Genomic DNA, 26,906 nt, shown 5'->3' on the forward strand with positions numbered 1-26,906 from the left:
AATTTCTAAAAAAATGGATGATTTATATTTTCAAATATTATAATTTAAACAAATAGTTTATGTAATATTTATTAAACTATTTTTAAAAGTATATTTTATTTATAATAAGATTTAAACTTTTGACATGTAGATGGTTGTCAAATTTAACTTAACATCAACACGCTCACATTATCTCACTCCACCCATTCTGCCATTGTGACCATGGACATCAATTAAAACTTTAACAACAAATGGTTGTCAAGTTTAAGCTCAAAAGTAATTGTTTACATTAACTCACTCACACATCATTCAGCCATGTAGACTATCGGCATTAATAAAAAAATCTAAGAATTTTCACAAATGATGAAGTGTCATTTCATGTGGACCAGCTTCTTACTCCAAAATGTAGATTTCCTCATTTCCCATTCTTTAGATTACAGACACATGTCGGGGAGAGAGGAGGATCCAAGACAGCCATAGAATTGGGCGGTTGAGGAACATCCTGACAAGAGAGGACACGCACACAACCAAACCAAATCATACCAACCACAGAATGACAGCAAACTGCTACCTGTGGGCAAGGGAAGACTTCCACACATTGTTTCACCTCTTCTGCGGCATCTGAGGTAATTCATTTGCCTATTAAACTCTCTTCCATTTCCTTACACGACTAGTATTTCTGCAACGAGGAATCTCTTCGGTGGTGATGTGATGTTTTGTGTTGGAGCGTTGGAACTCTTTTCTGGCCGTCCTGATACAGTGCAGAAGATTTGAAAGTCTTCAAATGATTTTAAGCAATAGAAAAGTTGTTCATGTAGTCAAATCTGTCTCTATTCGATCGAGCTCAATTTTATGTTAGTATAAAGTTCAATCCAATCTGCAAATGCTTTGGGCAAGTATGATTGAGCTGCAGGAACCCATGATGTGGCTTAAGTGCAAGATCTGAAGATATCCCGTGTTGGGGGGTTTCTAGTTTCGAATCACTGACCGTCTGAATTCCATCGAAAGTTCGTTTTTGGGAACTGAAGCGGCCCGTGACTCAGAATCTGCCAGAATGGTGAAAGCATTCTGTTTGCGTGAAGTGTCTCCAGGTCGATCCATGCTGGGGCTTGATATACAGGTTTAGGTTTTGTTTGTTGTTCAATTTGGAGCTTATTGTTAAGTTACCTGGGGCGGGAACCCGATGATCAGCGAGGGCTTTTGTGAATAAATCTTCATGCACGAGAAGCCAAGGCGTGTCCTTTATTGGAGACCCTGGGAATTGGGCGGTGGGGATAGGAGTACGATAATATATAAAATTGGGTTATGGAGGCGGTGAACCCATGTGTTTCTCCATCTCCTCGAAGCTTTATAGAAGAGAGCGACGAGGGGATTCCCTCGCGAGGACGTATGCCGGAGATCAGGCGATTGAAGATGCTTTCCATCAGCAGCAGCTTTTCCGATGGTGTGAGGAAGCAGGCACGCACCAGGAATACATCCCATTTGTGCAATATTTGTCTCGGCGGCGAGGTGCTATCCCCAGCAGACCCTGCATATGCCGTGGAAATTGAACTTCACTCTAAATCTCTCTACCCCTCAAGGAGGCTCGTGAGGTCAGTCTCTACGCCGACTCCCTGGAAAGGTGGCTTGTTTTGCACTTGCAATATCAACAAATTCTACATCAGCATCAACAGCAGCACTACTAATGACTCTAGTGTTGTTACGTCGGATGCAGATCCTATGCCTAAAGATTACAAAGAGGAGATGCCAATCAACATGGCAAAGAGTAAAATGCAAGCAAGCGTTGCACTTCTTGCTGTTGATGACACTAGTGTTGTTACATTGGATTCAGAGCCCATGTCGCAAGATTCCAAAGGGGAGACGACAGTCAGTATGTTAGATAGTGAAGAGCAAACGAGCGTTGGACTTCTTGATGGCGACGAGAGTAACAAGGCCTGTAAAGGTATCAGTGTTGCTTCTCCTGAATCTGCAAGTGCAGCTAATCATAGTGTTAATGTTGCTGCTGAGAAAATTAAAGAGCACGAAACTATTCCACAAAGCAGACCTTCAAAAGGCGTAGCTTTGCCCAGGGCCTACAGCGAGAGTGTAAGCTTGCTGTTGAAGGATTCGTGCCCCCCCCATGGAACCATTTCAATAATTGGCAGAAGACGTGAAATGGAAGATACCGTTGCAGCTGTACCCTCATTCTTTTGTCTCCCCAAGTCAACGGAACTGTTGCAAAATAGCCTTACTGGATTTGCAGCTCCCGCGCCTACTCCTCTCCACTTTTTTGGTGTATATGACGGCCATGGCGGATCGCAGGTACATTCATTCTTACCCTATAACAAATAATTTACTTTTGGTATAGGTCATCCGAGGACATGACCAATTCCATCGATGCTCATGTGGTTTAATGCTTCAGAATATTTGTTCAGGATTCTTTTGGCAGTTCTGAAAATTCTGTTTACCCCCCTTTATCTTGGAAGAAATGAACCATCATCTTGTTTGAAAGTAAATTCCGGTCGAAATATAATTAAGTATAGCTGTTTGTGCTAAATATGACCGACCTTTTTACAAATATTTTGTTTATGAAACGGATGATGTTGGGAGTTTTAGAAAGCTATTTTCCACCTGACTTTGCATTCTTCTGAGATGTTTTCACCAGGGTGATTACTTTGACTTTTTTTTAGGAACATTATTGCTGATGTTATGTTGGGTATCTATTTTTTACACTATGGTGATTACTTAAACTTACTTGAGTTTTCATAGGAACTACATTATTTTTTACTTTTATTTCTCTGCATAAGCTCCAGTAGTTTCCTGCATTCAATTTTGCAAATTCTTATAAATTCTTTTTTTTTTTTGCACTGTTACTTTGAATTTTGTACGGAAACCTCATTGATTTTGGCGATTCACTTTTACGAGCAGGCTTCAACATATTGTAAATATCATTTTCATGAGGCGCTTGCCAAGGAGTTGAGGGATGCATCTTCATTTTCCAGAGATTTTAGTTGTTGGAGCGAAATCATGTTTGCTTGCTTCATGAAAATGGATATGGCGGTTGGAGGAATATGCCCAAACGGAGGCTGCAGTAGTGGGGATGTACAAACGATTGGTAGCTGCTGCCAAGATCCAGTTGCACCAGAAAATGTGGGTTCTACGGCTGTCATAGCCGTTGTGAGCCCATCTGAAGTTGTTATTGCAAATTGTGGGGATTCTAGGGCTGTGTTATCCAGGGGAGGCAAAGCAATTCCCCTTTCTAATGACCATAAGGTATTGATGAAAACAGTGAATGTTTATAATTATCATTTAGGATATTCTCTGACTTTTTCTTGGTACCCGTGTATTTTTATGCTTATGGATTTGAGAAGTTGAGTCTTTTTGGTGCCAGTTCTAACATGTACATCATAAACTGTCGTTTTACCTTGTTTTTCTTACAATTTGCCATATTGTAGCCTGTACGAGAGGATGAAATGGGCCGTATTGAAGCTGCTGGTGGACGTGTTATATTTTGGAATGGATATCGTGTTGGGGGCTTTCTTGCTATGTCTAGGGCTCTAGGTTTGTACCAGCGACCAAATTTTGATCCAGATTTAACTGTAGTCTGTTTTTGATATATTGCGTGTTGATTTTTTGTTTCATGACTTGTTAAAGAGCGTCTAGAAAAGTATTAGTGCTTCCATTCTTAGAAATGCTATGAGCTGTTGTTTAGCCAGCGGTCTCACAAACTGTTTGAATTGCTGGCTATTTTAGGCATCTCAACATTTTTTTGTTCTTTTTGAACTCTTTCATACTTTTAGGTGAAATTGTAAAATGTAAATTGTATCAGTGTGTCAAAAAATGTGGGTGTAAGATTTAATATGGAACCAGGAATTTATTAGAAGTTTCTGCATTTGAAGCATAACTGCAGCTTCATCTCTTTCCCTGTGGCTGAAATATTTCTTCCTAAATTCTAGCTGCTCCCACTTTGTAGGTGAAGATTCTAAAATGTGCTATGGGTTGGTACAAAATGTTCATTTAATCATCAGGATCGCAAAAATAGAAGCTTTAGCCCTTCCATAGGCTTAATCAGAAAAATGTAATGACTTTACTTTCATTCGGCATATTATCTTATGCTGCCTTACTCAACCAGATTTAGTTCAAGCAATTTTTCCAGTTTGCAGTGAAGCTTTATGCTAAGTTCTCCTATTATTGATCATCTGGTTAGCATATGGTTTGATAGAATCACAAGAGTTCAATGTCATAACTCATAGAATTAGTTTGGTGAATTAAGATCCAATTTTGAGCGGAGAGAAAATCTGCTACAAAAGCTCGACCAAACCTTGTTGTAAAATAATGGATAATTGTGTAGCACAAAATGTAAATTAGTATTACATGTAAGGTACAGATTGGTTTTTGTTGGATTGCAGATGTAGTGATAAGTGTTTTACCTGCAGGGGACCGATTCTTGAAACGTTATGTGATTTCTGAACCTGAAGTAACATATACAGAGCGGACAAATGAAGATGAGTGCCTCATTCTTGCTAGCGATGGTTTATGGGATGTTCTATCAAATGATACTGTCTGTGAAGTTGCTAGAAAATGTCTAGCTGGCTCCAGACCCCATCGTTCAAAGGGTATTATAGAGGATACTCCTGTTCAAACTGCGGCTGCTTTCCTTACAAAATTAGCTTTAGGACGGGGAAGTGGTGATAACATTAGTGTTGTTGTGATTGATTTGAAAGAACAAAGAAGCAGAAACAGATGATAGTTCCCTTAGAGATACATATTTACATATACGTACATAACTCATGGAAACAAATGCAGGGGATTGGCTCAAGTCCTTCTGATCTATTGAATTATTCCATATATAAGGGTTATACTTGTGATTCATTGGAGGGGAAATGGAGATGGCGAAGCTGTGCATAATTATGATTCTATTCCGCTGGAGTGATGCACTTTCCCAGTTCATGTACATTACTGAATGAGCTAACCATCTAGTTAAAAGGTGCGTCCTCAGTATTTTAATCTTGTAATATGTTTCTGAATTCGATTGTGTTCAGATTTGTGCTCAAGCATTTTAATCTTGCTTAACCAAATCTTCATCATTTAAATCTATTTTGTATAAACACCTTTGTTAACATAGTCGGAATTTTTAGTGCAGCATCCTTGATTAAAATGTGATTTCTTTTCTGTTGTTGTATCTGTATCTGGTCAGAAGCAAATCTCATTGCTCTACAAAATGAGGTTGATGAATTAGGGCCTGTAAAGGTGTTGACATTGGTTGTCCTGTAATCACATGTAGTGTTAGTGTTACTGTTGAGGTGCCTAAACAGCGGGAAGTTGCTCTCTAAAGCATGCCTTCAAAGGGTATAGCTTTGCTGAGGCCAACAGTGAGTATAAGTTTACTGTTGAAGGGTCTATATGCTTCCTCCTCCGTAGGACTCGCCAATCATTAGTAGAAGATGCGAAACAGGAGACGCTATTGCTCCTGTGCCCTTTTTCTTATTTTTCCTGGAGCCCACAACATTGTTGCAAAATGGTGTTACTGAATTGCAACTCCTCTGCCAACTCTGAGTGTCTATGATGGCCATGGTGGATAGCAGGTACACTCATCCTCACTTTAAGAAATAACTTCTTTGTTGTTTAGGAAATAAGGACATACTTCCAAATTGCTATCTCCCTACTCTTTAAAAAATGCTTTGCAAAATTGCATGTTTTAGTGGATTGGAAAGAATTTGTTTGCAATGTTGTTGGTATTCATGTTTTTGTGCACCTAGAGCAGTTATTTTGTCCTCCTCCATTAAGTAGTGTACCACAACTAAGCCATTCTGGTGCGATGGCCAGAAGTTATATTCCAATAAGCTATCAGAGCAGGCATGTTAGAGTTATATATGCATGATTAAATATGACGGATAAGACATCTTTATTATAGTTTTCATGCCACTTGGGATCTGAATCTTGGGTGTGTAAATATCTAATTGTATTTGGTTACTCACGAAATTTTTACTTCTATTCATTAATAATTTACATAAGCAATTTCTGATGCCACTGGCTATTCCAATCGAAATCCCTAAAGAGGTTGCAAAAACTCATGTATGGTATAGTCTATGCGCACTCCAAGCTCTCTGGAGTCAATCTACACCTCAGTTTGCCCTGTAATTTGAGCCTTATTAGTGAATACAAATCAATTATATGGAAACTAATCAAAATGTGATAAAAGCCATTAGTGATTGTCAAGTGTGGCTTTTCTCTTACATCTTATATTGTAGACCATTGTTTGCCAGCCTATAATAACCATATGAACTGTTCATGTGAATTGAACCAATTGCTGGTTATTGGAGGCATGCATACAATTTTGTTTTCCTCCCATAGCATAGGAATTTCATGTATGTGGTACTTCTTTTGGTGTAGGTTATTTGAGGACATCATAATTTTATTCTTATCTCAAATATCTTAGAATTCCATGTATTCTATCATCTCATATAACTGGTTATATTGAAATATTTGGCATCTTCATCCTATATTTCTGCTTGAATGAAAATCGTTTTAGTTGTTAATGTGGGTTTACTGTGGCAACTATAAAATCTAACTCACATTAACATTTGATTTTCTTAAGCTTATATGTTATGTTTTTTTCAATTAAATTCCAATTTATTATTTAATGTATGTTTTTTAATTTGTTGCATGACTTATCTTGCAACAATTTACAGAATGCCCTATAGCGCTCTGTTTAATGTGCAGCAGCATTCTAGTTAGTGGCTTGCAACAAATAAAAAATTCCCTGCAACATTTGTGGGTGGTATTCTGCAGCACATACAGAATGTCCTCCCACATTTCTGATCAGAATCTTATAGCATATAAGATATGTCCTACAACATTTCTGGGCAATGACCTGCAGAGTTGCTATCTATACAGAATGTCTACCTGAACTTGTTGGCAATATCCTGCAGCACATACAGAATGTGGACTCCACAAAAGATGAAGTTGGACAGATCACATCACATGCTTTCTGGAAGGCATTGAATTATCAAATTTGAATCTCCACAAAGGATAAGGCTCTTGATGTTTTTCTTGGCTGCTTAAAGAAGACTGAACATGAAGCCCACAAGTTTAGCAACATTGCTGCCGGCCTTATGAGATTCATGCAGAAATCTAAAAATAAAGGGTGAGGACAAGACCAAAGCATACCAGCAGCAGCAGTTATGCCGGGATTAGCTTTTGAGGCACTCTCTAAAATAGCCGCAAGATAATTAAAATGAACTTCTGGAGTGGTGTTAATGAAACCTAAAAAGTTCCTTTTTCTAATGAGATGGGGCTCAGCACCAGGATATTTTTAGATTTTGTTGTCTTAAAATGGGCCATGACAGTTTCCAACATAGCTAATTGGATTTTGTAGATCAGGGCGTACTTGTAGATTAGAGTGTTCTTTAGTATTGAAAAAAAATCTTTTTCTCCTATCAATTCATATGAACTACAAAGGGAAGAAAAGGAAAGCAGATAGGCACGTGGAGAGCTTGCTGCATCAAGCCCACAGACTTGCAGAGCATAAGATTTGGAACACAGCATGTAGTTAAGGGGTACTTAATAGGGGTCACGTCTCATCTTGTAAATATATCGAAATGCACATTCATCAGTAGTAATGTGAATATAGAGAAAAGATATAGAATGGCATAAAAGATTTTTGTTTGTGTGTGTGTGTCTGTTGCAGCATGCACTTCCTGCAGGCCTGCATTGGATGCAGACGCATGCAGGGTGTGCACCTAGCCCTATAACCGGACTTCTGCTCCTTCTGATCTTGTAACCAGATCACAAATCTTGCATCCAATAATCCCTTGGATTGCTTACTCAAATTCACGAAACACTGCTCCTTTTTGCACTTCACATTCAATACAATGATCACAATACTTTACAAACAAGAAACCATCTTTCCTTCATACCGTATCTTCAAAATAATTCCTTGAGTCGGCCACGAGGCTTTCCCAATTAATTATAATAAGATAATTGATTACTTCATAATTACAATAACATTGTCGGCTCACGTCATCATTAGACTGTCATATGTCACTGGCTGACCGTGCATCTCCGGATTATATCTCTGTCAGACAATATAATACAAACATAAAAAACTGCTTCTTAGGCATTACTCTCTGCAAATCAGGCATATCTTTCGTACGTCTTCGACTCATGTACTGTGCATTGAACCTTAACATCAAGACATTGTATTGAACATGTCCATGAACATGCATCACTAGACAACCAAAACATTGTTTGTACAACTAAGATCTTTGTCTGCTGCTCTGTCAGTCTTCAAAGACTTACTGGTATGTTGACATCAGTGACAAACGTAGTCATGAATGCAACATGTCAATACTTTCCAATGCTTAGGATACTCCCTCAATGTAGTATCATCAACATTCATGCTAACAATACCAATTGTTAGAAATAGGTAATACTAAGAGGGGGGTGAATCAGTATTCTACAAACTTTTGCCCACAACTGAATATTGTTAATTACTTTATAACTAGCATATGAAAGTAAACCAACAATGCTGAACAATAAATATAACCACACACAAAGAGAACTCATAACACCATTATTTGTTAACTAGGGAAACCCTGGCCAATGGAAAACCTCGGTGGGGATGATACTCACAAGATGATCCACTAAACAAAAGAATCCTGTTAAGGATATTGACCCCGTTAGGTGTCTATGAAATACATATAGTGTCTCGATTCCTTGTTAGAGGACTAGGCTCTATTAAAAGTCTCAACCCTATTAGGAGTTGCTTCAACCTTGTTAGGAGTTGGTAGATCGAATACAATGTATGCAAGAAGAGCTCACTACCCTAACATGCAATATACAATAAAGTTTCTTCACAAGAGTAGATATACATACAATACTGTCTTACTGCTGTATCTTGCACTTACTTTGATCATACATCAGATTTTGCATCACATAAGGCTCACATATCATTCAAGCTTCCTACACATTTAGTTCGCATCACATTCATCCTTCACATTATTTGCACAAGATATGATCTTTACTTATATCTCGCAAAGTAATAAATCTTTGCTTAGTCGGCCTTGATGCTTTCACACGTTTGACCAAATATAAAATAACTTTGGGTAAAAACCTAGGATGTCAGCCCAACATGATTAAATAGTTATTTTGTTTCCAAAATTATTCCTTAAGCCATATACTCCAATTAGTTGTTGTGCTTTGTTATGCTTTGTTGATTACTTGAACTGGTAATTTAACTGTAACTTGCTCCATATAGTCTGTACATGTTTGCGCACTGACATACGTCATCGTGACCTTGTCAACCAGCGATCCTCAATTGCGCATGAACCAACTCAAAGTCTGTCGTCCATACAGACTGTATCTGTCTCTGCATTGTTGCAACCTGTCTAAAACTTAGACAATTTTCTAATTCTGATTGCATAAATGAAATGCTAAATATTTGTTGCCATAAATGACAACATTCAAAAATCTATCTAACCATATTGTGAACAATCTCCCCTTTTGGCATTGATGGCAACATTTGGGAAACTTGGTTAAGTCTCAAAATGATGTCATACAAAACAAAATAAATACAAAAAGTAATTACACAAAATTGCCTTCAAAATAGAAAATTTTATTCATGTTTTGATGGATCATTACATTCCTTATCACTCCTTTACATAGGTAAGCTCCCCCTCACATATACATACTTTTCTCTTACAAACATATACATATACAAGTTTCCTTACATATACTTCTCCCCCTTTGACATCAATGGCGAAGGTGTCAAAAATTTGTATACAAAACTGTGTTGCCTTTCTTTGATCAACTTGATTTTCTAGCAATACAATCTACAAAACCAAGTTCCAGTCTCTCAAGATCTTTCTTCCAGTTCTCCTTGACTGTTTTAGATATACTGATGAGTGTGCAAAGTGCATATGATGCAACTTCAATCGTGCTCAAGTCAGTATAGGCAAATTTATCATAGGAGGCCTTAGCTGCAAGACACTCCTCCAATTGCCTCTGCAAAATATTGATTTTGGGTGAGAAAAATTCTCTAAGGGTAGAGAATCTTTTGATTACTTTCTCCTTATCAATTTCCATGCCTCTGATAGCATTGTGAATCTTCTCCATTTCAGTTACAAAATTTTCAATGTTTGCCTTCAGTAGCTACAATCTGGTAGTGTGTGTTTGAAGCTCACTCATTTGGCCTTTGATCTGATTATTAAAATCTTACAGGTAATTGTATGACATTGCGCAGCGTCCATACAACTTCTTACCTTCATTCGTGCACTTCCTTAACTCTTTAAGGCACATATCCAATATTTTGAGATCATTTTTGACATTTGTGCATATTGTATCAAATAGTGATGCATCATGCTTTGCTTGTGCTTGTATAGAAGCAATTTCAGACAAGGTTGTGAATTCTTCATCAAAAGATTTCACCAATTCTATCGCCTTAGTCTGTAAGTCTGAATTTGTGACAGTTGTGTGGACTCTTCTACATTCTCTCCGAGACTTCTATTAGCGTTCTTTCCAAAGATTTCACTAATTTGTTCTTTTCAAGTAATTTGCTCAAGGAGCTCATTAGCCCTTTCTGATCATCATCATCAGATATTGCTACTACTGCTGTTGTTACTGAAGTTGCTGTTGGTATTAGTGCAACTGCTTTTAGTTCTGTACTCTTCTTTTCTCCTTCTCTTCTTCTCTCTTACTTTCTTCCTCAGCTTTCTTTCTTTCTAATCTCTTCTCATTTTCAACTCTTATTGCTTCTTGCTCTTTTCTTCTCTCTTCTTGTTTCTTTTTCTTTACTTCTCTTCTTTTTACTTCTTTCTTTCTTTCTTCTTCTATATTTCTCTTTTTTGCATTTTCCTTTGCTTCTTCATCATCCTCTTCATCTGAGCTTGAGCAGGCAGTGATATTGCCAACAATGTTAGTTCCATTAGTTGTAAATGGATTCTCTTTAACATCAACTGTTATATGCATACTATCCACTTGCATGGATTCAGTACCAATAACTATGTGAGGAGGTGAATAGGTTTGTTGTGCCACTTCAACTTCTTCTTCATCTTTAGTAGGAGTACTGGCCTCCACATAAGTTGGACTTGCTGTTTTCGGCTGCGCACTATCCTTAGCGATCTTAGGCATGGAAGTCATATATTTTACTATGGCTTCTTCTGTTTCCTTCCTGACTTCTTCATAGTTGCCTCCCATAAGAAGAATTGCTCTTCTTTTATTCATCAGCAAAGGTTCTATACCTTTTAAGATCTTTTCTATGTCTTCCTTTATACTTTACACAATTTATTGATCACATTCTCTCTTAATTTAGTGTCTTCCTCTACAACTCTTTTCTTCTTGTTTATCAATCTATTGTACAAATTTTCTGGGATCTTATTTTGGATGCTGTCAAATCTTTTATTCCTTAGAATCATGTTCCTTACAATAGCATTTTCTACCTGACTCCCATCCATGTTATTGTACAAGCTATAATATGTATTCATTTGAACAAAATTGTCATTATGTATAATCTGCATATTTAGATTTTCTACCTTAGGTCTAAGTTTTCTTATCAGCTAGTGTCCTTCCTTCTCCAATTGCCTTTTCAACTGGCTTTTCTTTAGATTCTTCCTCAGATTCCTTAGAATCATTGATTTGCAGTCTCTCTTCTCTTTCTGGGTTCACTAGTGGTTTGCTTGACCCTTTTCTTGGGAGATGGTGTAGGTTCTGGCTTAACCTTTACCAATCTTTTTGATTTCCTCTGCACAACTGTTGTATCATCTTTTGGTTTCTTCTTTTGCTGTCCATGCTGTACCCTAACTGGTTGAACATGCTCAACTGTTGCATATGGTGCAATAAGTGTTTGTGAACAAGGCTCTACTACTGTTACTCCTTCAGATGGCGTTGCAAAAACAATAGGTGTAGTTGCCAACACCTCACTTTGCCCACTGGCTTTCATCTCCATTCTGGGTTTCATCTCCTTGCTATGCCTTTGATCTCATTAAATTCTTCTCGTCATAGGTGCCCCATCTTTGACATTTAGTGTTCCTTTCTGACTGTAGAATAATTTGCACATATCCTTCAATGAGTTCTTCACTCATTTCATATCCCATGGGTTCAATAAAATTTACCCTAGATTCTACTACCTTCATACATGTAGTATCAGTTTCTACCATGAAACACATCTCATCTTTATATTTCTCCACCATAGAGGGAGGGATTCTTCATCTTAGATTGGAAGCTTTTCATCATTCTGTCAATGTCACTGTCTCTGACGTTCTCTAATTTGGCCCTGTAGCATTGTTTAACCATCTTCATTGAACATTCATTACTATCCCAACTTGTCATACTAGAGAACTGTTTGGATGCATAGGAAAATAAGTGTATTAACAAAGATTTGAATCTACTGCATTCTTAGCCTTCTTTAGCTTCGCAATGTATCCACCAATTGCAATTTGACAATCTCACACATTTTACTTTCCTTTTCTCAACTACGATTACATAAGCTGCATGCATGAATCCAACTGGCACAAAGTTCACTCTAGAACTGTGATACAACTTATATCCTATAATTTTGCTCAACACTTTGACTCCTTTGTCCTAAATCATGTTAACTTTCATATTCCTTCCATCAAACTTAGTATACAAATTTGTCTCAACTATCTTTCTCACATTCCTGTCATTCATTGGATTACAATGTTCATTGCTTAAACCTGTGACTTTATGGATTAGGTCATTTTCAATTACAATAAGCACATCACCTACCCAAAACATTTCTTCATGAACTCGATTTAGGATAATTCTAGTCCACTCATGATTATCAAATTCCGTGTAGAACATATACTTAATCAGATTCAACTCATTCAGGTATGCGTATTCTAATTTTAGGGTTAGGACTCCATTACACATAACTCCTAAATCCTTATGAATATTTTCATCTCCTACACTCAAATTTACAATGAATGTAACTTCTAACGTCTTCTATGTGAAGTACATTTGGTGGGATTTGAGAAAACGCTCTTAATAGATAATCTATGAGAGACAAATGGGTGCTTCTTGAATTTATATCTAGGTCTCTCACTTACATCACACATTGACTGGCTTGCTATACTGCTAACTGTGATACTGAAAATTCCAACTTAAAGCTTTGTAAAATACCTATAATATCGCGATTTAGGGCTTCTGCAACTTCTCACTTGGACAATGTCAAATTGCTCATTGATTTGCTCCAAACTCTTCGCACGATCAAATGGTACTGAATATCTTATTTGCAATCCTTGAATCATTTAAAATTTAACTCCGCATTAAATGTGCATCTGCTTCATCCTTAGAAGCTGTCACTGATTACTAGTAAACTTGTTTTCTTCTGTACGACCATGCGATCATCAAAACTCTTGCGCACTCAACCATCTTCCTCTCTATGTCATCTACCTTTTGCTAATTGCGCAATTTCTAATTTGCACTCTGTCATTAGTTCTGATTAACTGACCCTTTGCCTCTTCTGGAAATGCTTAATTCAGATAGGATGAGTCACAAACAATTTCTGACTTCAATTTCCCATTAGGTGCATCAAAATACTGCTCCTCCAACACTGTATGAGAACTTTATGGATTAATAGCTTTCACAAATGCTTCCTTGAATTCATCAACATGTTCTTTGATTGCTTCCTTCTGACTATTGTTTTAGATTATGGTAAAAGCAGGTTTTGAAGGGACCCCGAAACCCTTTAACAAAAAACAGAAAGATAAAGCAAGATAGCCCAACTAGGAAAAAACCTGCAACAAACTGAAGAACAGTATCAAAATCAGGTTTTACAGGGACCTAAAACCACTAGAATAGTCCAAAAACAAAGTAACCCAGGTTTTACAGGGACCTGGAACCACAAACAGTCTAAACTATAAAAAACCAGAAACCAAGACCAGAGTCCCCAACCAGCGACCAATACCAGACAGGCACCAAACCAGAGAACCCACCCCAGTGCCACTATTGCAGCTCCAGGATCAATTTAGCTGCTTCCTTACCAATTGCAACAGTCTCTTGAATGGAAACAACATCCATAGTAGCAACAGCTTTCATAGCACTCTTCCTCGAGCTCTGCCTTGTTCTTTTGCTCGGACCCTCAGCCGAAATGATATCTTCATTCGCCCTTTTGCCCAGGCTTGTAGCGGCTGCCCAAATACTAGGGGTGACCTGTTCCATCTTAGTGCTACTCTCCTTGATTAACATTGTGAGGTTCTGCTCATAGTTAAGTTTGTTAGGGATGTCTCCCATCTGTCCTTCCATATGACTAAGTTTAGCATTGATAGTATCCAGGTTATGTTGCAGAATTTTCACCTTTTTCTTCAAACCCATTATTTCATTGTAGATCCAGGAATCAACTTTGAGACTGGTGTCGGCTTTCTCCTTAGCAGAATGCAGGAAGGTAAGCATGGTATCCCTCTGCACAGCATCACAATCATCTTCAGCAGTCTCGTGTGGGGGGGAGCAGACATTGTCATTGATATCCTCCATTTCCGTTTGATCCTCCTTTCGACCCTCGACATAGTCCTCAGGATGAGCAGAGTCCTTCCTTTTTTCTTCCTCTATCCCCTTAACAGGAGAAGCAGTAATAGCCGTATGGTCCTCCTTAATCTTCTCAACAGGATTCCCGATAGTGTTATCTTCCACTTTATTACCCCCACTAGAAATAACCTGGTTACCCTCATTGTTAGATTTACTCTGTTCAAAATTACCTTCACTATTGTTTTCCTCTTTTCCTTTTTCATTATTATCTTCAGTCTTCGGATACCCGTCCAAATTAGAACTTAACTCTCCAGTTTCAGTATCATCCTCATCCTCAGGTTTCCAATTCTCATAGCTTTCCGAATTATCAGTCTCAGACTCCTCATCCTCAAGAACTTGAGAGGCAGAGGGTTTCAAATTCAGGGCATTTTCTTTACCTTTAACAGAGTCACCCTTCTTACTCTTAATGGGCTCTTTCTTCTTGTCCTTAGAGGGAGTAGAGGCAATGTGCTTATTTTTACAATATCCCTCAATAAGAAGGAACAGACCTTCATGAAGAATGGGTCTGGATTCCTTTTTCTTATGGGCTTCTAAACTATTAAGTAAAGAACCACAAAAAGAAGGGGAAAGATATTCTATCTTTATATCTGAAATGATTTAAAAAAACAAAATGACATTTATGAACTCTTTTACTTCTTCCATCAAGAATGAAATACTCACGGATGCAGCAGAGAACATCCCTCCAGATCTCCTTTATTTGGTTCGCATCAAAGAAATCACCATTCTTTTCCAGAAGCTTCTCCTCTTCTTCCGTTTTCGGAAACTTTTTGTAGGCTGCATTTGAAATACTAGTTTGCTTAGTGAATTTTATGCCCATCGTAGGAAGCCCCGTGATCTCAGCAATAAACTCCTCTGTAAGTTTCACAGTCACACCATGGAGAGTGACTTTGTCATTGGACCAGTTCTTAAAGAAAGCCGTAGTGATGTGTGGCTTAAAACCATTGAGTCGCTCCATGTAACGAGTCACTTTTCCTTTCTGCAAAATTTTCCAAACATCCTTGCGAGCCTTCCATGCCCCACAGTTTTTTGGTTCTTGTTTGCGCAGTTCGCCCCCCATCAACAGAGAATAGTAAACACATTCAAACCAGAAAAACCAGACGCATAGAAAGAGAGGGTTAGAAAGAAAACTGTTTTTCTTCCCACCGAAAGAGACACCTTTGTTCGGAGAAACGTGCAAACACCACGTCGCATTCATTTGAGTGTACTTCATAGGGGATGAAAGTCTGGCAATAATTTGATCACTCCACGAAATCATTAACTTTTCAATCTTTTCATATCTTACCCACCTGCGCATGGATAGCTTCATAATGAATAATTGCTTTGAGATCAACTTGATTAGTTAATTCATCGGTCCACCTCACCATTTGCCCCGTTAGGACAGCATAGTTGGCAACCCAATTAGCAGCACCGCTGGCCTCTCGAAAGGTATGAGATATGACAACTTTTTCAAATTTTTGAATAAGGTATTTAATCTCCTTGATAGTGGCCTCTATCGACCATGAGATAGCACTTTTATTATTAAGGATATTAATAATATTTAAAGAGTCACCTTCCAACCATAATTTTGGACATCCCAAATCCACTGCAATTTTCATAGTATAAAGGGCCGCCGTAGCTTCAGCAATGTGACTATTAGTCTGACCTATAGGGATAGCTATAGCATCTTTAACTATTCCCATATGGTCTCTCAACACACCTCCACAACCCGCATTCCCTGGATTTCCCTTAGCAGCACCATCAAAGTTTCCTTTAATCCAACCATTTGGAGGGGAACTCCAAGTGACATTCAATCTTGGGTTATCAGTTTGAGTCTTAGGGTTTTCAGGAAACATAGGATTATCAATAGGAAAGGTTTGATCAAATATTTTCAGAGATCTGGAATTCTCCTTACAAGCTCTAATAATATTTTGACCAAGCACCCATCCAAGAACCTCTCTGTTTCTAAAAATTCTATTATTCCTTTCTTTCCAAATACCCCAGCAGAGATGAGGCAGAGTAATTTTCCATAGAAATTGAACATCAGAATTCTTAGACGGGCATTTCCAGCTTTAAAAAGAAGATTCCACATTGTTATGATGAACCCAAGTCAAGTTCCAATACATTAGGATCTCAATCCAAACCATCTGGGAATAAGAGTAGTTCAGAAACAGGTGGTCTCTATCTTCAAACCATTCTTACATAAAATACACCTATTCACCAAATTTATACCTCTTTTCTGCAAGTTATCAAGGGTCAGAATTTTATTTTGAAGCAGGACCCAAAAGAAGAAATTAATTTTAGGAATGAGACCCTTAATCCAAGCCTGAGACCACAAGGGATGATTTTCCTTCTCCTTAGAAGCAAAGAGAGAATAAACCTTGTATTGCCCACTAGGAGCAGCATACCAAATAATCTCATCCTCAAAAGAAGGGTGGAGAGAAACAGCATTAAGAGATAATTGGATGTGATAGAAACTTTGATCAATGTCCTTCAAGTTAACCCAGGAATCATTCTGCCAATAATGACTAACAAGAGTGCCATATCTCTGCTTGCATAAGTCAACTTGATTCAGATCTTGAACATCTTCAATCAGGGGGTGATCCTTAAGCCAGACATCTTCCCAAAAACTCACCCTAGACCCATTGCCAATTTTCCAAGAGCACCCTTTTCCAAGCATTTTCTTAGTACCCTGCACAGCTCCCCAAATTGAGGAGGGATGAATAACATCAGCAGAGGTGAAGAAATCAGGAAGAGAAACAGAATTAGGGAGGTACTTGTGTTTCCAAATGGTACTCCATTCTTTCTTCTCATGGAACACACGCCATCCTTGTTTAGCTAGAAGAGCTTGATTCATGCTTCTGATTTTCCGGATACCCAGACCACCTTCCCTAACCGGTTTACAAACATGATCCCAGGCAATTAAAGGTATTCTCTTTTTTTCCTCTGAACCAGTCCATAAAAAATTCCTTTGAATTTTATCAATAGCCTCAGCAAATTTAGTGGGGATTTTGAAGAGACTTAAGGCAAAAGTTGGTATACTTTGGAGAGAAGCTTTAAGAAGAATTAATTTACCAGCCTGGCTTAAAAGGTTCCCTTTCCAACCTGCCAACTTCTTGCTGAATTTGTTAATGAGGTCTTCCCAGAAGGAATCCGGAACCTTCAAGCCTAAAGGAAGACCCAGATAGGAAGAAGGGAGAGAACCAATAGAACATCCAAGGATTTTGGCAATTTTATGTTGTCTAAGAAAGGGGGTATTGAGAAAAAACACAGCACTTTTATTCCAGTTAACCAGTTGATCAGAAGCTGAGGAAAAAAGATTTAAAGCTTGCTTCAAATTTCTGGCTTCCTTGACTTCGGATTTCCTCATAAAAATGGTATCATCAACAAATTGGCCATGAGAACAAATAAGAGGATGGGAAGAGGGTTGCAAACCCTTAATGACACCTCTACACACTAGATCCCCAATGTACCTCCCTAAACAATCAACCATAATAACAAAAAGGATGGGGGAAAGAGGGTCCCCTTGTCTCAATCCCCGAGAGGGATTAAAAAAAGGAGAAGAGCTACCATTAACCAGGACAGCAATAGAAGAAGAACAGATTAATTGATGAATCAGTCCAACAACCTTCTTATCAAAGCCAAAGGCAAGCAAAATATTAGAGAGGAAAGACCAATCAACTTTGTCATAAGCCTTAGCAATGTCCACTTTCATTACAAATCCTTGATTGTTAGAACAAGATAAGGAATGAATATTCTCATGAGCCGAAATAACAGAGTTGAGGATTTGTCTACCTGGAGTGAAGCCATTTTGTTGGTTAGCAATGAGCAAAGGGGTCACTAGAAGCAATCTTGAAGTAAGAACTTTGGATATAATTTTATATAGAGAATTACAAAGACTGATCGGCCTAAACTGGTCAGGCGAGTCAGCTCCAATTTTCTTAGGGATCAAGAACAAGAAGGTGGAATTAACTTCCTTCAGCATTTGTTTTGCCCCAAAGAATTCCTTCACCGCATCACAAACATCTTTTCCTACAAGTTTCCAAAATTTCTGAAAGAAAAACATGAGAAAGCCATTAGGACCAGGAGCTTTATCTCCTCTTAGAGAACAAACAGCTTTGAAAATTTCATCATTCTTAGGAATTGAGCTTAACAATTTGTTCTGATCCTTAGAAACGAGAGTGGGGATCACTCTAAGAAACTCAGCTTGATGTTCCAAATTGATGAAGGGATCCACTCTCATTAGCCCTGAGAAAAAATTCACCATTTCGTCCATGATGTCCTTATCCTCCTTAATCTTCAAATCTCCCTTCATAAGATGTGAAATGTGAGATTTGGCTCTATACTTTAGCGTGGATAGATGGAAAAATTAGGTATTTTTATCTCCTTCAGTCAGCCATATCAATCTAGATCTTTGCCTCCAGTAGATCTTCTCTTTTGTAATGATGTCATGGTATTGAGACAGCTTATCATTTTCTTCTAAAAGAAGGTCAGGGGTGTATCCCTCCTTTTGAATTTTATCCTGAATATTTTGGATCTCCTCTTTCAAAACAGATTTATTCTCAAAGATGTTCCCAAAGCAATTTTTGTTCGAAATTTTAACTTTCTTTTTGACATTTTTAAGTTTAGAAGTCACTTTGAAGAGAGCAGTACCATCAATTTTGATATTCCACCATTCTTCCATTTTTCTTTCAAACTGAGGGTGCTTCATCCACATTTTTTCGAATCTAAAAGGAAAATTCCTCTTCGAACTAAACTTGATAGCAGAGAAGATAAGAGGGAAATGATCAGAACCAATTTTCTGGTGGGCTTCCAGTTTGCAGATGAAATCTTTAGACCAATCCGGAGAGATAAGAGCACGATCAAGCCTAGCCTGAATACAATCATTACCAACTCTCTTATTACTCCCAAGTGAACTGAATGCCATGAAGATCCATATCCAATAGGCCCTCTTTGTTAATAAACTCCCTTAGGTCCATTCTTCCTTCAAGCTGGGTAGCATTACCTCCCATTTTTTCATGATCATAAAGAGGGACATTAAAGTCTCCCATGATTATCCATCGTCCAGAGTAATCTATACTTTTAAAGTTGGATATAGAATCCCAAACCTTCTTCCTTTGGCTTTTCATGTTGGGCGCATATATATTCACAATATACCAGTCCTCATTTTGATCAGCACTGGTAATTTTAGCAATCATAAAGTATTTATTGGCACTCAAAATTGTCCCAGTAAAGCAATTTTTTTTCCATAGCATCAGGGTTCCCCTTGAAGCACCTTCTGAACTACTAGCATTTAAAGAGTAATTTTTAAAAACTTTTATTTGCTCTGCTTTCTCTTTATTCATCTTTGTCCTTCTGACTATTGTTGCTGTCGTTATCATTTCTTTTGTCATTTCTATTATTGTTCCTTTTGTAATTAGGATTCCTGTTAAAGTTCCTTCTGTCCATTGTGCAAAATCTTGCTGTGTGTCCAAAGTTATTTTATAATTGACATACAAGTGCAATCCTTCTCTGATTGGTTACATTGCGACTTTCAGGTGCTCTGCAATTCCTTGCAATATGTCTAAGATTGTTACACTTGTAACATACAAACTATTTCCTTTCACCGTTAGATTCTTTCCATCATTAGATCTACTTTGTGATCTTCCTCTTTCATTACTTGCAGGGTTAGTATTCGCAAACATTCTACTATGCCCATTATTACTATCAAACTTAGGTTTCTTACAATCTACTGCTTTATGTCCATAACCATGACAATTATAACAATAGAAATTAGTAATAGGTTTAAAAGACTTACCTGTGCAATCTCTCTTCATATGACCAACTTGATTCATTGCATATGAAACATCTACCTTTGGATTCATGTCTAACTTCCTTAGATGATTAAGCTTGCTTAGCTTCATTAACTTGCTTTGATTTCTTTGGTTCATCCATGTTTTGTAGACAAATCAACTACTTCAATCTCTTTAGATACTTTAGTAGTTGTGCTTGATTCAATCTTACTCAGATCAGATTCTTTAGGTGACTCAACAAATGGATCTAGTTCTTTTCTAATTTCAACTTTCTTGGCTGATTTCTCTCCAATAAAATATCCAAATCCTATCTTATCATAAAAGGGTCTTTGGTAAAATATCTGCTCATCAATTTTCTCACTATTGGATTAAAGCTTCTCTAACTGATGTTTAGCTTATGTCGATTCTCCTTTCACAATAGTGTTGTACTTTTCTAACTCAGCATGTTCTATCTTAACAGAGTCTAATTCAGATGTTACTCAACTTGGATTTAAGGTCTGCACTCTCAGATTTTAGATCAGGTTTGGCTTTGCAACCATCCTTCTTAAGACTTAAGTTCAACAATTTTCAACTCATGCTTCAAGATCTCATTCTCTTTCTTGAAAATTCCATTGTCACTAATCTGCTCATTTGATTCCTTTTTCGATTTCAGCTCATCAATTTTGTCTTTCTGTTTTCCAATGTAAACTTTTGCATCCTCATATCTATCTTTCAAGTGATCTCTTTCTTCAGTAAGAAGATCAATTTGATCAAGAGCCTCTTCAAGGTTTCTCTTCAACTGTTCCATATCCGTAGGGATCTTACTCAAGCTATTAAGCCTCTTCAGAGTAACTGTGCTTTGATACCAATTGTTAGAATATATAGTCCACCAATATAACTAAGAGGGGGCTTGAGCTTAAAAGAGGGAAAACAGCTAAAGCCGGAGAAGAAGCTAAAAGATTGGCGATTGAAGAAGTAGCCTCTACCAGCACATGTCAACAGAAGTAAAGAACAATGGAAATGCAGACAAAGGAACTCCAGTCTAAGCAGAGGATAGACAAATAGATGTTGGAAAAGTCGGAGATAACTCAAATAGGAAATAGGCAGGGATCATAGATGCAACCATAAAAGCATACCAACAGCTGCCTCTTTTTTGAATGCAGACTTATAGAAGGAGGTTAATGACAAGACACTGCAAAAATTTACCATTTTGACCATTCCAAATATATAGATAACTGAAATAGCATTGGTAAGGTATATGGTAGCCTCCAACATCACATTACAAGATCTCATAGACCAGTTCTTTGCCCTCCTAGTTAGCACACTTGAGCTCAAAAGAGAGAAAACAGCTAAAGAAGTGAAGAAGCTAACAGATTGGGGATTGAAGTAGTAGCTTCTACCACCACATGTCAACAGAAGTAAAGAACAATGGCAATGCAGACAAAGGAACTCTGGTCTAAGCAGAGGATAGACAAATAGATGTTGGAAAAGTTGGAGATAACTCAAATAGGAAATAGGCGGAGATCATAGACGCAACCATAAAAGCATTCCAAGAGCTGCATGAGAAAGAAGCAAACTATTGAGCATCTTCTTATAATACTCCTTGCGACCTCCTTAGTCTGACACACTTTCCTTTGCAACATTCCTGTGTACAGTCCATAAAGGACTTTTTGGTCAAGCAGAAGCAAATCTAACCAGTGGCTTCTCAACAATTATTCCAATTGCCTTTAGTAGGATCTCAAGTGCGTGTAAGCAACATCTGCCATTGCACAAACTTCAACTAGGGGAAATTTTACACCAGACAGCCAGGGAGGAGATCTTAAAGCAATGTGGAGAGCTCTGATCAATTAGAAGATCCGGTGAAGGAAATATAGTGCCAATTTCCTCAGATCCAATGGGACCAATCTGAACCCTTGCTGGTGCTTCTAAGACTGCTGATTGATTTGGTGATCAAGGATGAAACACTACAGAAGGAAATGATAAAACAAGTAGTCACATAAAAGATTCTTAAGGCAAAAATGGATGGAGAAAGGAAAAAATGTGCTGTTGCACTCTCTGCACTGGGAAATCACATCAATACAATGAAGAATACTAAGGGGGACGTAAATAGTTTATACCAATTTTCCTTGGAATGGACAAATGTTCTCACCCTAATAAAATCTCAGATGGACACTCTAGAGTTATAGAGAGTGCAAAAGTCTGTAGATTATGAGGCACTAAAAGAATTGGATGGCCGGGACTGGGCAGGTGGTGAAGCCTTGCATGAGAAGTTTAGAGAACTACGGTTTCAAAGGGACAAAACCCAGAACCAGTTTCATTTGTTGAGGGAAGTGGTTAGTCTAAGGTTGGCTCATATCACCAGCATTATACTAGAGGCACACACTTATCCTAGAAAAAATTAATACACACCATGGTTTCGGAAGCAAAGAGCAACTGTTACAGCCCCAAATTAACATCAATCTACTACAATTTGGGAAAGAAGCAGTGTGATAATAATTTTGAGAGCCTTCAAGACATACAAAAGGGCATCCTCCAACATGACAAAGTTGACTTCAGGGCAAGTCAAGGTTTTGAAAAAGGGGATGATGTTGGCAGGAAAAGGACATACGAGACATCCAGAGATCTTGCTGCAACTTGCTGCATCAAGTCTGCAGATCACAATAGTTGCAACATAGCATGTAGGCTAGGGATATACTTTGTAGGGTTAATGTCCCATCTTGTAAATATAAGTTTATGGAAAGACACATTCACCAGTAGTAAGGTCAATATAGGGAAAATATACATTTATGCATAAATGGAATGTATATGATATGAATGTATATATATGGAGTCATAAGGATATGTATGATGCACTAAATGAATACAAATAGTTTTGAGTCTCAAATTCCAATATAAATTGTTATATTCTTGTTCTGGTAAACAGATAATCCTCTGGTCGGATCTAATTACCTGTTCCCTTGATAGGACTGAGTTTGGGGTATAAAGACTAGAATGCTAGAAAGTCACTAGGGCTCAGAACTTTGATCTTTGTTCCTCAGATTGATTAATAATCATCTCTGAAGTTGTTTTTGCAGAGATTGGTGCTGAATATTGAAGATTGAGAGGGGTTGTGGTTTTTGCAGTATTGATACGGAACTGTAGATTTTGGGATTCTGTTACTAGTATGTATTCAGTCAACGTGTTCACATGGGGTTAATATGGGTGTTGGAGTCTTAGAATATGAGTTCTGTAAGGGGAGATCATCAGAATTTCTATGTGATTGGAGTCTTAGAATATGAGTTCTGTAAGGGGAGATCATCAGAATTTCTATGTGAAACTTGATTTTTAAATGTTATACAAAGATCAATAAAATCTAGCTCTCTTTTATATCTACGTCACTTGTTTTGGTTTAAAAGTCAGCAAGAGTAAACTAATAAGTTTGGGATTTAGGTTTTCCGTTTTTATTTCAGATCTCTAAATTTGTCTCTTTCGATGAGTATTGTGTCTGATATTAGTGAGTAAATAATAGTTTTTGTTCATCATTAAAAATGAGCTTATCATGGTTTTCAGAGTGTATGTTTAAACTCACAAAGTTTCCCTCCACATTGTTGTGAGTAGAATTTCGAAAAGATCAGATTGCTTGTAAGTGATAGTTGTTGATGTTTTGAGTTTTGATAATTTGTTTGACTTCCACTCTCATGTGAGCTTTCAGTTTAACATTTTATGTTAAGGTCCTATAATGTATATTAGCATGCTTTGTACATGTTTTCATACCAATATTTTAAATCTCCCTATTATTTATACAACTGTCCCCATTGCTGTCCCCCGCCGTTCCCTGCTTCAGGGGAGAAAAAAATCGATCCTAGAAACCCGTTTTCCTGCCCCCCTGTCCTGGGAACCTGGCGTAACATAGCTTTGCTGCCATTTCCAAATGTGATGTTCCACCCTAAAAGATGCAGTTGTGCAGATTCCTGTTGGGTGTCTAACTAGGGTTGGACCCACCCATGATTGGGCAGCCATGTGTCCATGAGGGGGCTCATTTGCAATGACACTCTCTCGGGATAAAAGCCACACTCTTAATGCCAATAGGTGCCATTGATTAATAGGCACCTTAGTATTAGACCTGAGTTCTAGAGTTTTAGCTTTGTGGAGCATGCTGGATTATGAAGGTCCAGCCTACATGTTGAGGTGGAGCGGACTCCCAATTGGGTGTGTACCCATCGCTGGGACCCAAACGTGTCTGGGAAGCCACGTGTTCCTTAGGGGCTTTACTTGTAGTGGTGCGCTCGTGAGATGAAAACTTCAGGTGTTTTAGTGATTGCCTTACTTGAGGTTATTGTCCCATGAGAGCTTCATTGCAGGTGAATTCCTTTTGGACATGTGGTTCCCTGCTCATAGGCAAGTGTATGCGTATCCACACCACTGCAACATTTAGGCCATGGCATCAGAACAAAGCCATTCTCATGTTGCATATCCTTTCCCTACAACTATCCTCTAATTTCTAATTTTTCTTATTTTCATAAACTCTCATTTCCCCCATCACAACTACTCACACCATTGCATAGAATACCTCTGGGACACCTGTTTTTCTACACACCACCATTTACACCTCACTAGGGTTCACAGATTCAAAATTTTTTCTTGTGCTATTTTCGAGACTGGAATGGCAGTCCTATCCTAAACACACCCAAAATCTTCTGTTTCCATATTCAGTTGGTTAGTTCTCTGTTCTGGAGCACAATGTTCATATTTTGCAAGCCTCTGAATTTATTGTGTGTGTTTCCAAGCGATATGAAATATGTCAGACTTGTGGACTCATGGACACAATTTTCTGCACACACCAACTTCCAGTGCTAACGTGGTTTTCAATCTTACATTTGAAAGGTGAATGTTCGATGAAATGTTGGTATTACTAACTGGGGTTTTTCGAGCATATTGTACCATAGCTTGAGAGAGGATAAAATAGGCCCTAATGAAGCTGCTGCTTAATGTTTGAAATCTTGTTGGAAATTTCTTCATCTTGGTATTTCTTGAGCCCCAGTTTTATCCTAGTTAATAATTTTGACTCTGAGTTGCAATTATTTTGTTTTTGAATCATAGTATACTATTTGTTTTGGTTCATGAATTGTCTAAGGACACAGAAAACTTATAGGCTGTTTTATTTTTGCGAGTGCCCACACATGTTTTTTTTAATTGCTGCTTGTTTTAACTATCTTGCTTTATTTAAATTCCCATATAATTTTTGGTGAAATTTTAAAATGGAAATTGCATCCAATTGGCAGAAACTTTAGGAATGAAGATTGATATGGAGCCATCTGGCAACAAAATGTTAGTGCAGTAGCTATGTAATTTCTGCTACATCTCTTGGCCTGTGGCTAGGAATATACTTCCTAATGTAGCTTTTCCTACTGTTTAGATGTATACAAGATGTTCATTGATCTATCAGGGCCCTAAATGTTGAAGCTGTAGCCCTTGGTTTTATCATTAATTGCAAAATTGCAAGGTTTTTTTTTTTTTTTGGTTCAACATATTAGGGATAAGGCTAGGTTTCACTAAGTACCAAGATGTAGTTCAAGCAGTTTACAAATTTGTAGTGAAGCTTAAGTTCTACGTTCTTTTTCTGTTATTGGTGAAGCTGGTCAATGCAGTGTGAGAAAGTTCCAAAAGTACAATGCTTGCTCATGGAATTTTTTGTGGCGATTTAGATGAAGAGCAAATCTGTTATGAAAGCTTGACCAAACCCTTTGGTAAAACTATGGATAATTCATAATTGTTTAGTGGAAGATATAAATTTGTATTTTTAGATATAGACCACAGATTAATTTCTGTTTGATTGCTCTTTTAAGTGACAATGTTTTGGCTGCAGGGGACCAATTCTTGAAACAGAAACAACATGTACAGAGCGGATACATGAAGATGAGTGACTCATTTTTGCTAGGGATGGTCCATGGAATGTTCCTCTCAAATGATACTTTCGACAAAGTTGTTATAAAATGGCCTTGTGGCTGTAGACTTCATCATTCAAAAGGTATTATAGAAGATACTCTGTTGGTGCAGTAGCTGCTCATTCTATGAAACTGGCTTTAGGATGGGGAAGTGGACATAACATTAGTGTAGTTTTGATTGATTTGAAAGTATGAAGGATCAGAGATAGATGATAGTGCTCTTTCAGATAGATATTTGCATGTGCATACATAACTTATGCAAGCGAAAATCGAAGTCATTGGCTATAGCCCTGGTGATCTGTTCAATTGTTCCACTGTTAAGAATTGTGATTCATGGGGACCATGAGGCCTATAATTATAATTATTTCTATCTATTGGGAAGTGGATAAACATTAGCTTATGTGATTGATTTGATAGTAAGAAGAAACAGAAGCAAATAGATTGTTCCCTTTGAGATACATAGCTACATAAGCGTATACAACTCAGGAAAGCAAGCATTTGCATATTGAAATTACACAAGCAAAAATCCATGTTGTTTGCTATTGCTCTTGTGATCTGTTGAACTGTTCCACTTATGAGAGCTTTGATTTGTGGGATGGGAGTGGGGACCGTGAGGCTTATAATTATGATTAATTTCACCTACAGTGGGGATGCTTTTAAGCCATTCATGTACAACAATTTTTCTTAATCTTGGTAAACAAAGTATTCATGAATAGAAAACTCAACTTCTACCTCA

General features: G+C 37.8%; 1 protein-coding gene across 11 annotated transcripts; it reads left to right on the forward strand.

The window, feature by feature from the left end:
* Nucleotides 1–470: 470 nt before the first annotated feature.
* On the forward strand, nt 471–26,906 carry LOC149529560 (putative protein phosphatase 2C 24). 11 transcript variants are annotated; one of them, XM_089808868.1, is made up of 7 exons: nt 473–2,280; nt 2,887–3,231; nt 3,414–3,519; nt 4,395–4,574; nt 4,765–4,945; nt 5,156–5,543; nt 26,092–26,906. In XM_089808868.1, the coding sequence occupies exons 1-5, from the start codon at nt 1,285–1,287 to the stop codon at nt 4,785–4,787; spliced, it is 1,650 nt and encodes a 549-aa protein (XP_089664994.1). In that variant the 5' UTR covers nt 473–1,284; the 3' UTR covers nt 4,788–4,945; nt 5,156–5,543; nt 26,092–26,906. The 11 variants fall into 11 exon arrangements, with proteins under 11 accessions (XP_089664998.1, XP_089664994.1, XP_089664995.1 ...); XM_089808869.1 differs by having other exon boundaries at nt 5,243–5,543; XM_089808863.1 differs by adding an exon at nt 25,861–25,972 and having other exon boundaries at nt 4,395–4,945; nt 26,092–26,284.

This window comes from Cupressus sempervirens, chromosome 11 (genome assembly GCF_028749045.1).
Source record: "Cupressus sempervirens isolate cs-2001-9-10 chromosome 11, ASM2874904v1, whole genome shotgun sequence".
Taxonomy (NCBI): domain Eukaryota; kingdom Viridiplantae; phylum Streptophyta; class Pinopsida; order Cupressales; family Cupressaceae; genus Cupressus; species Cupressus sempervirens.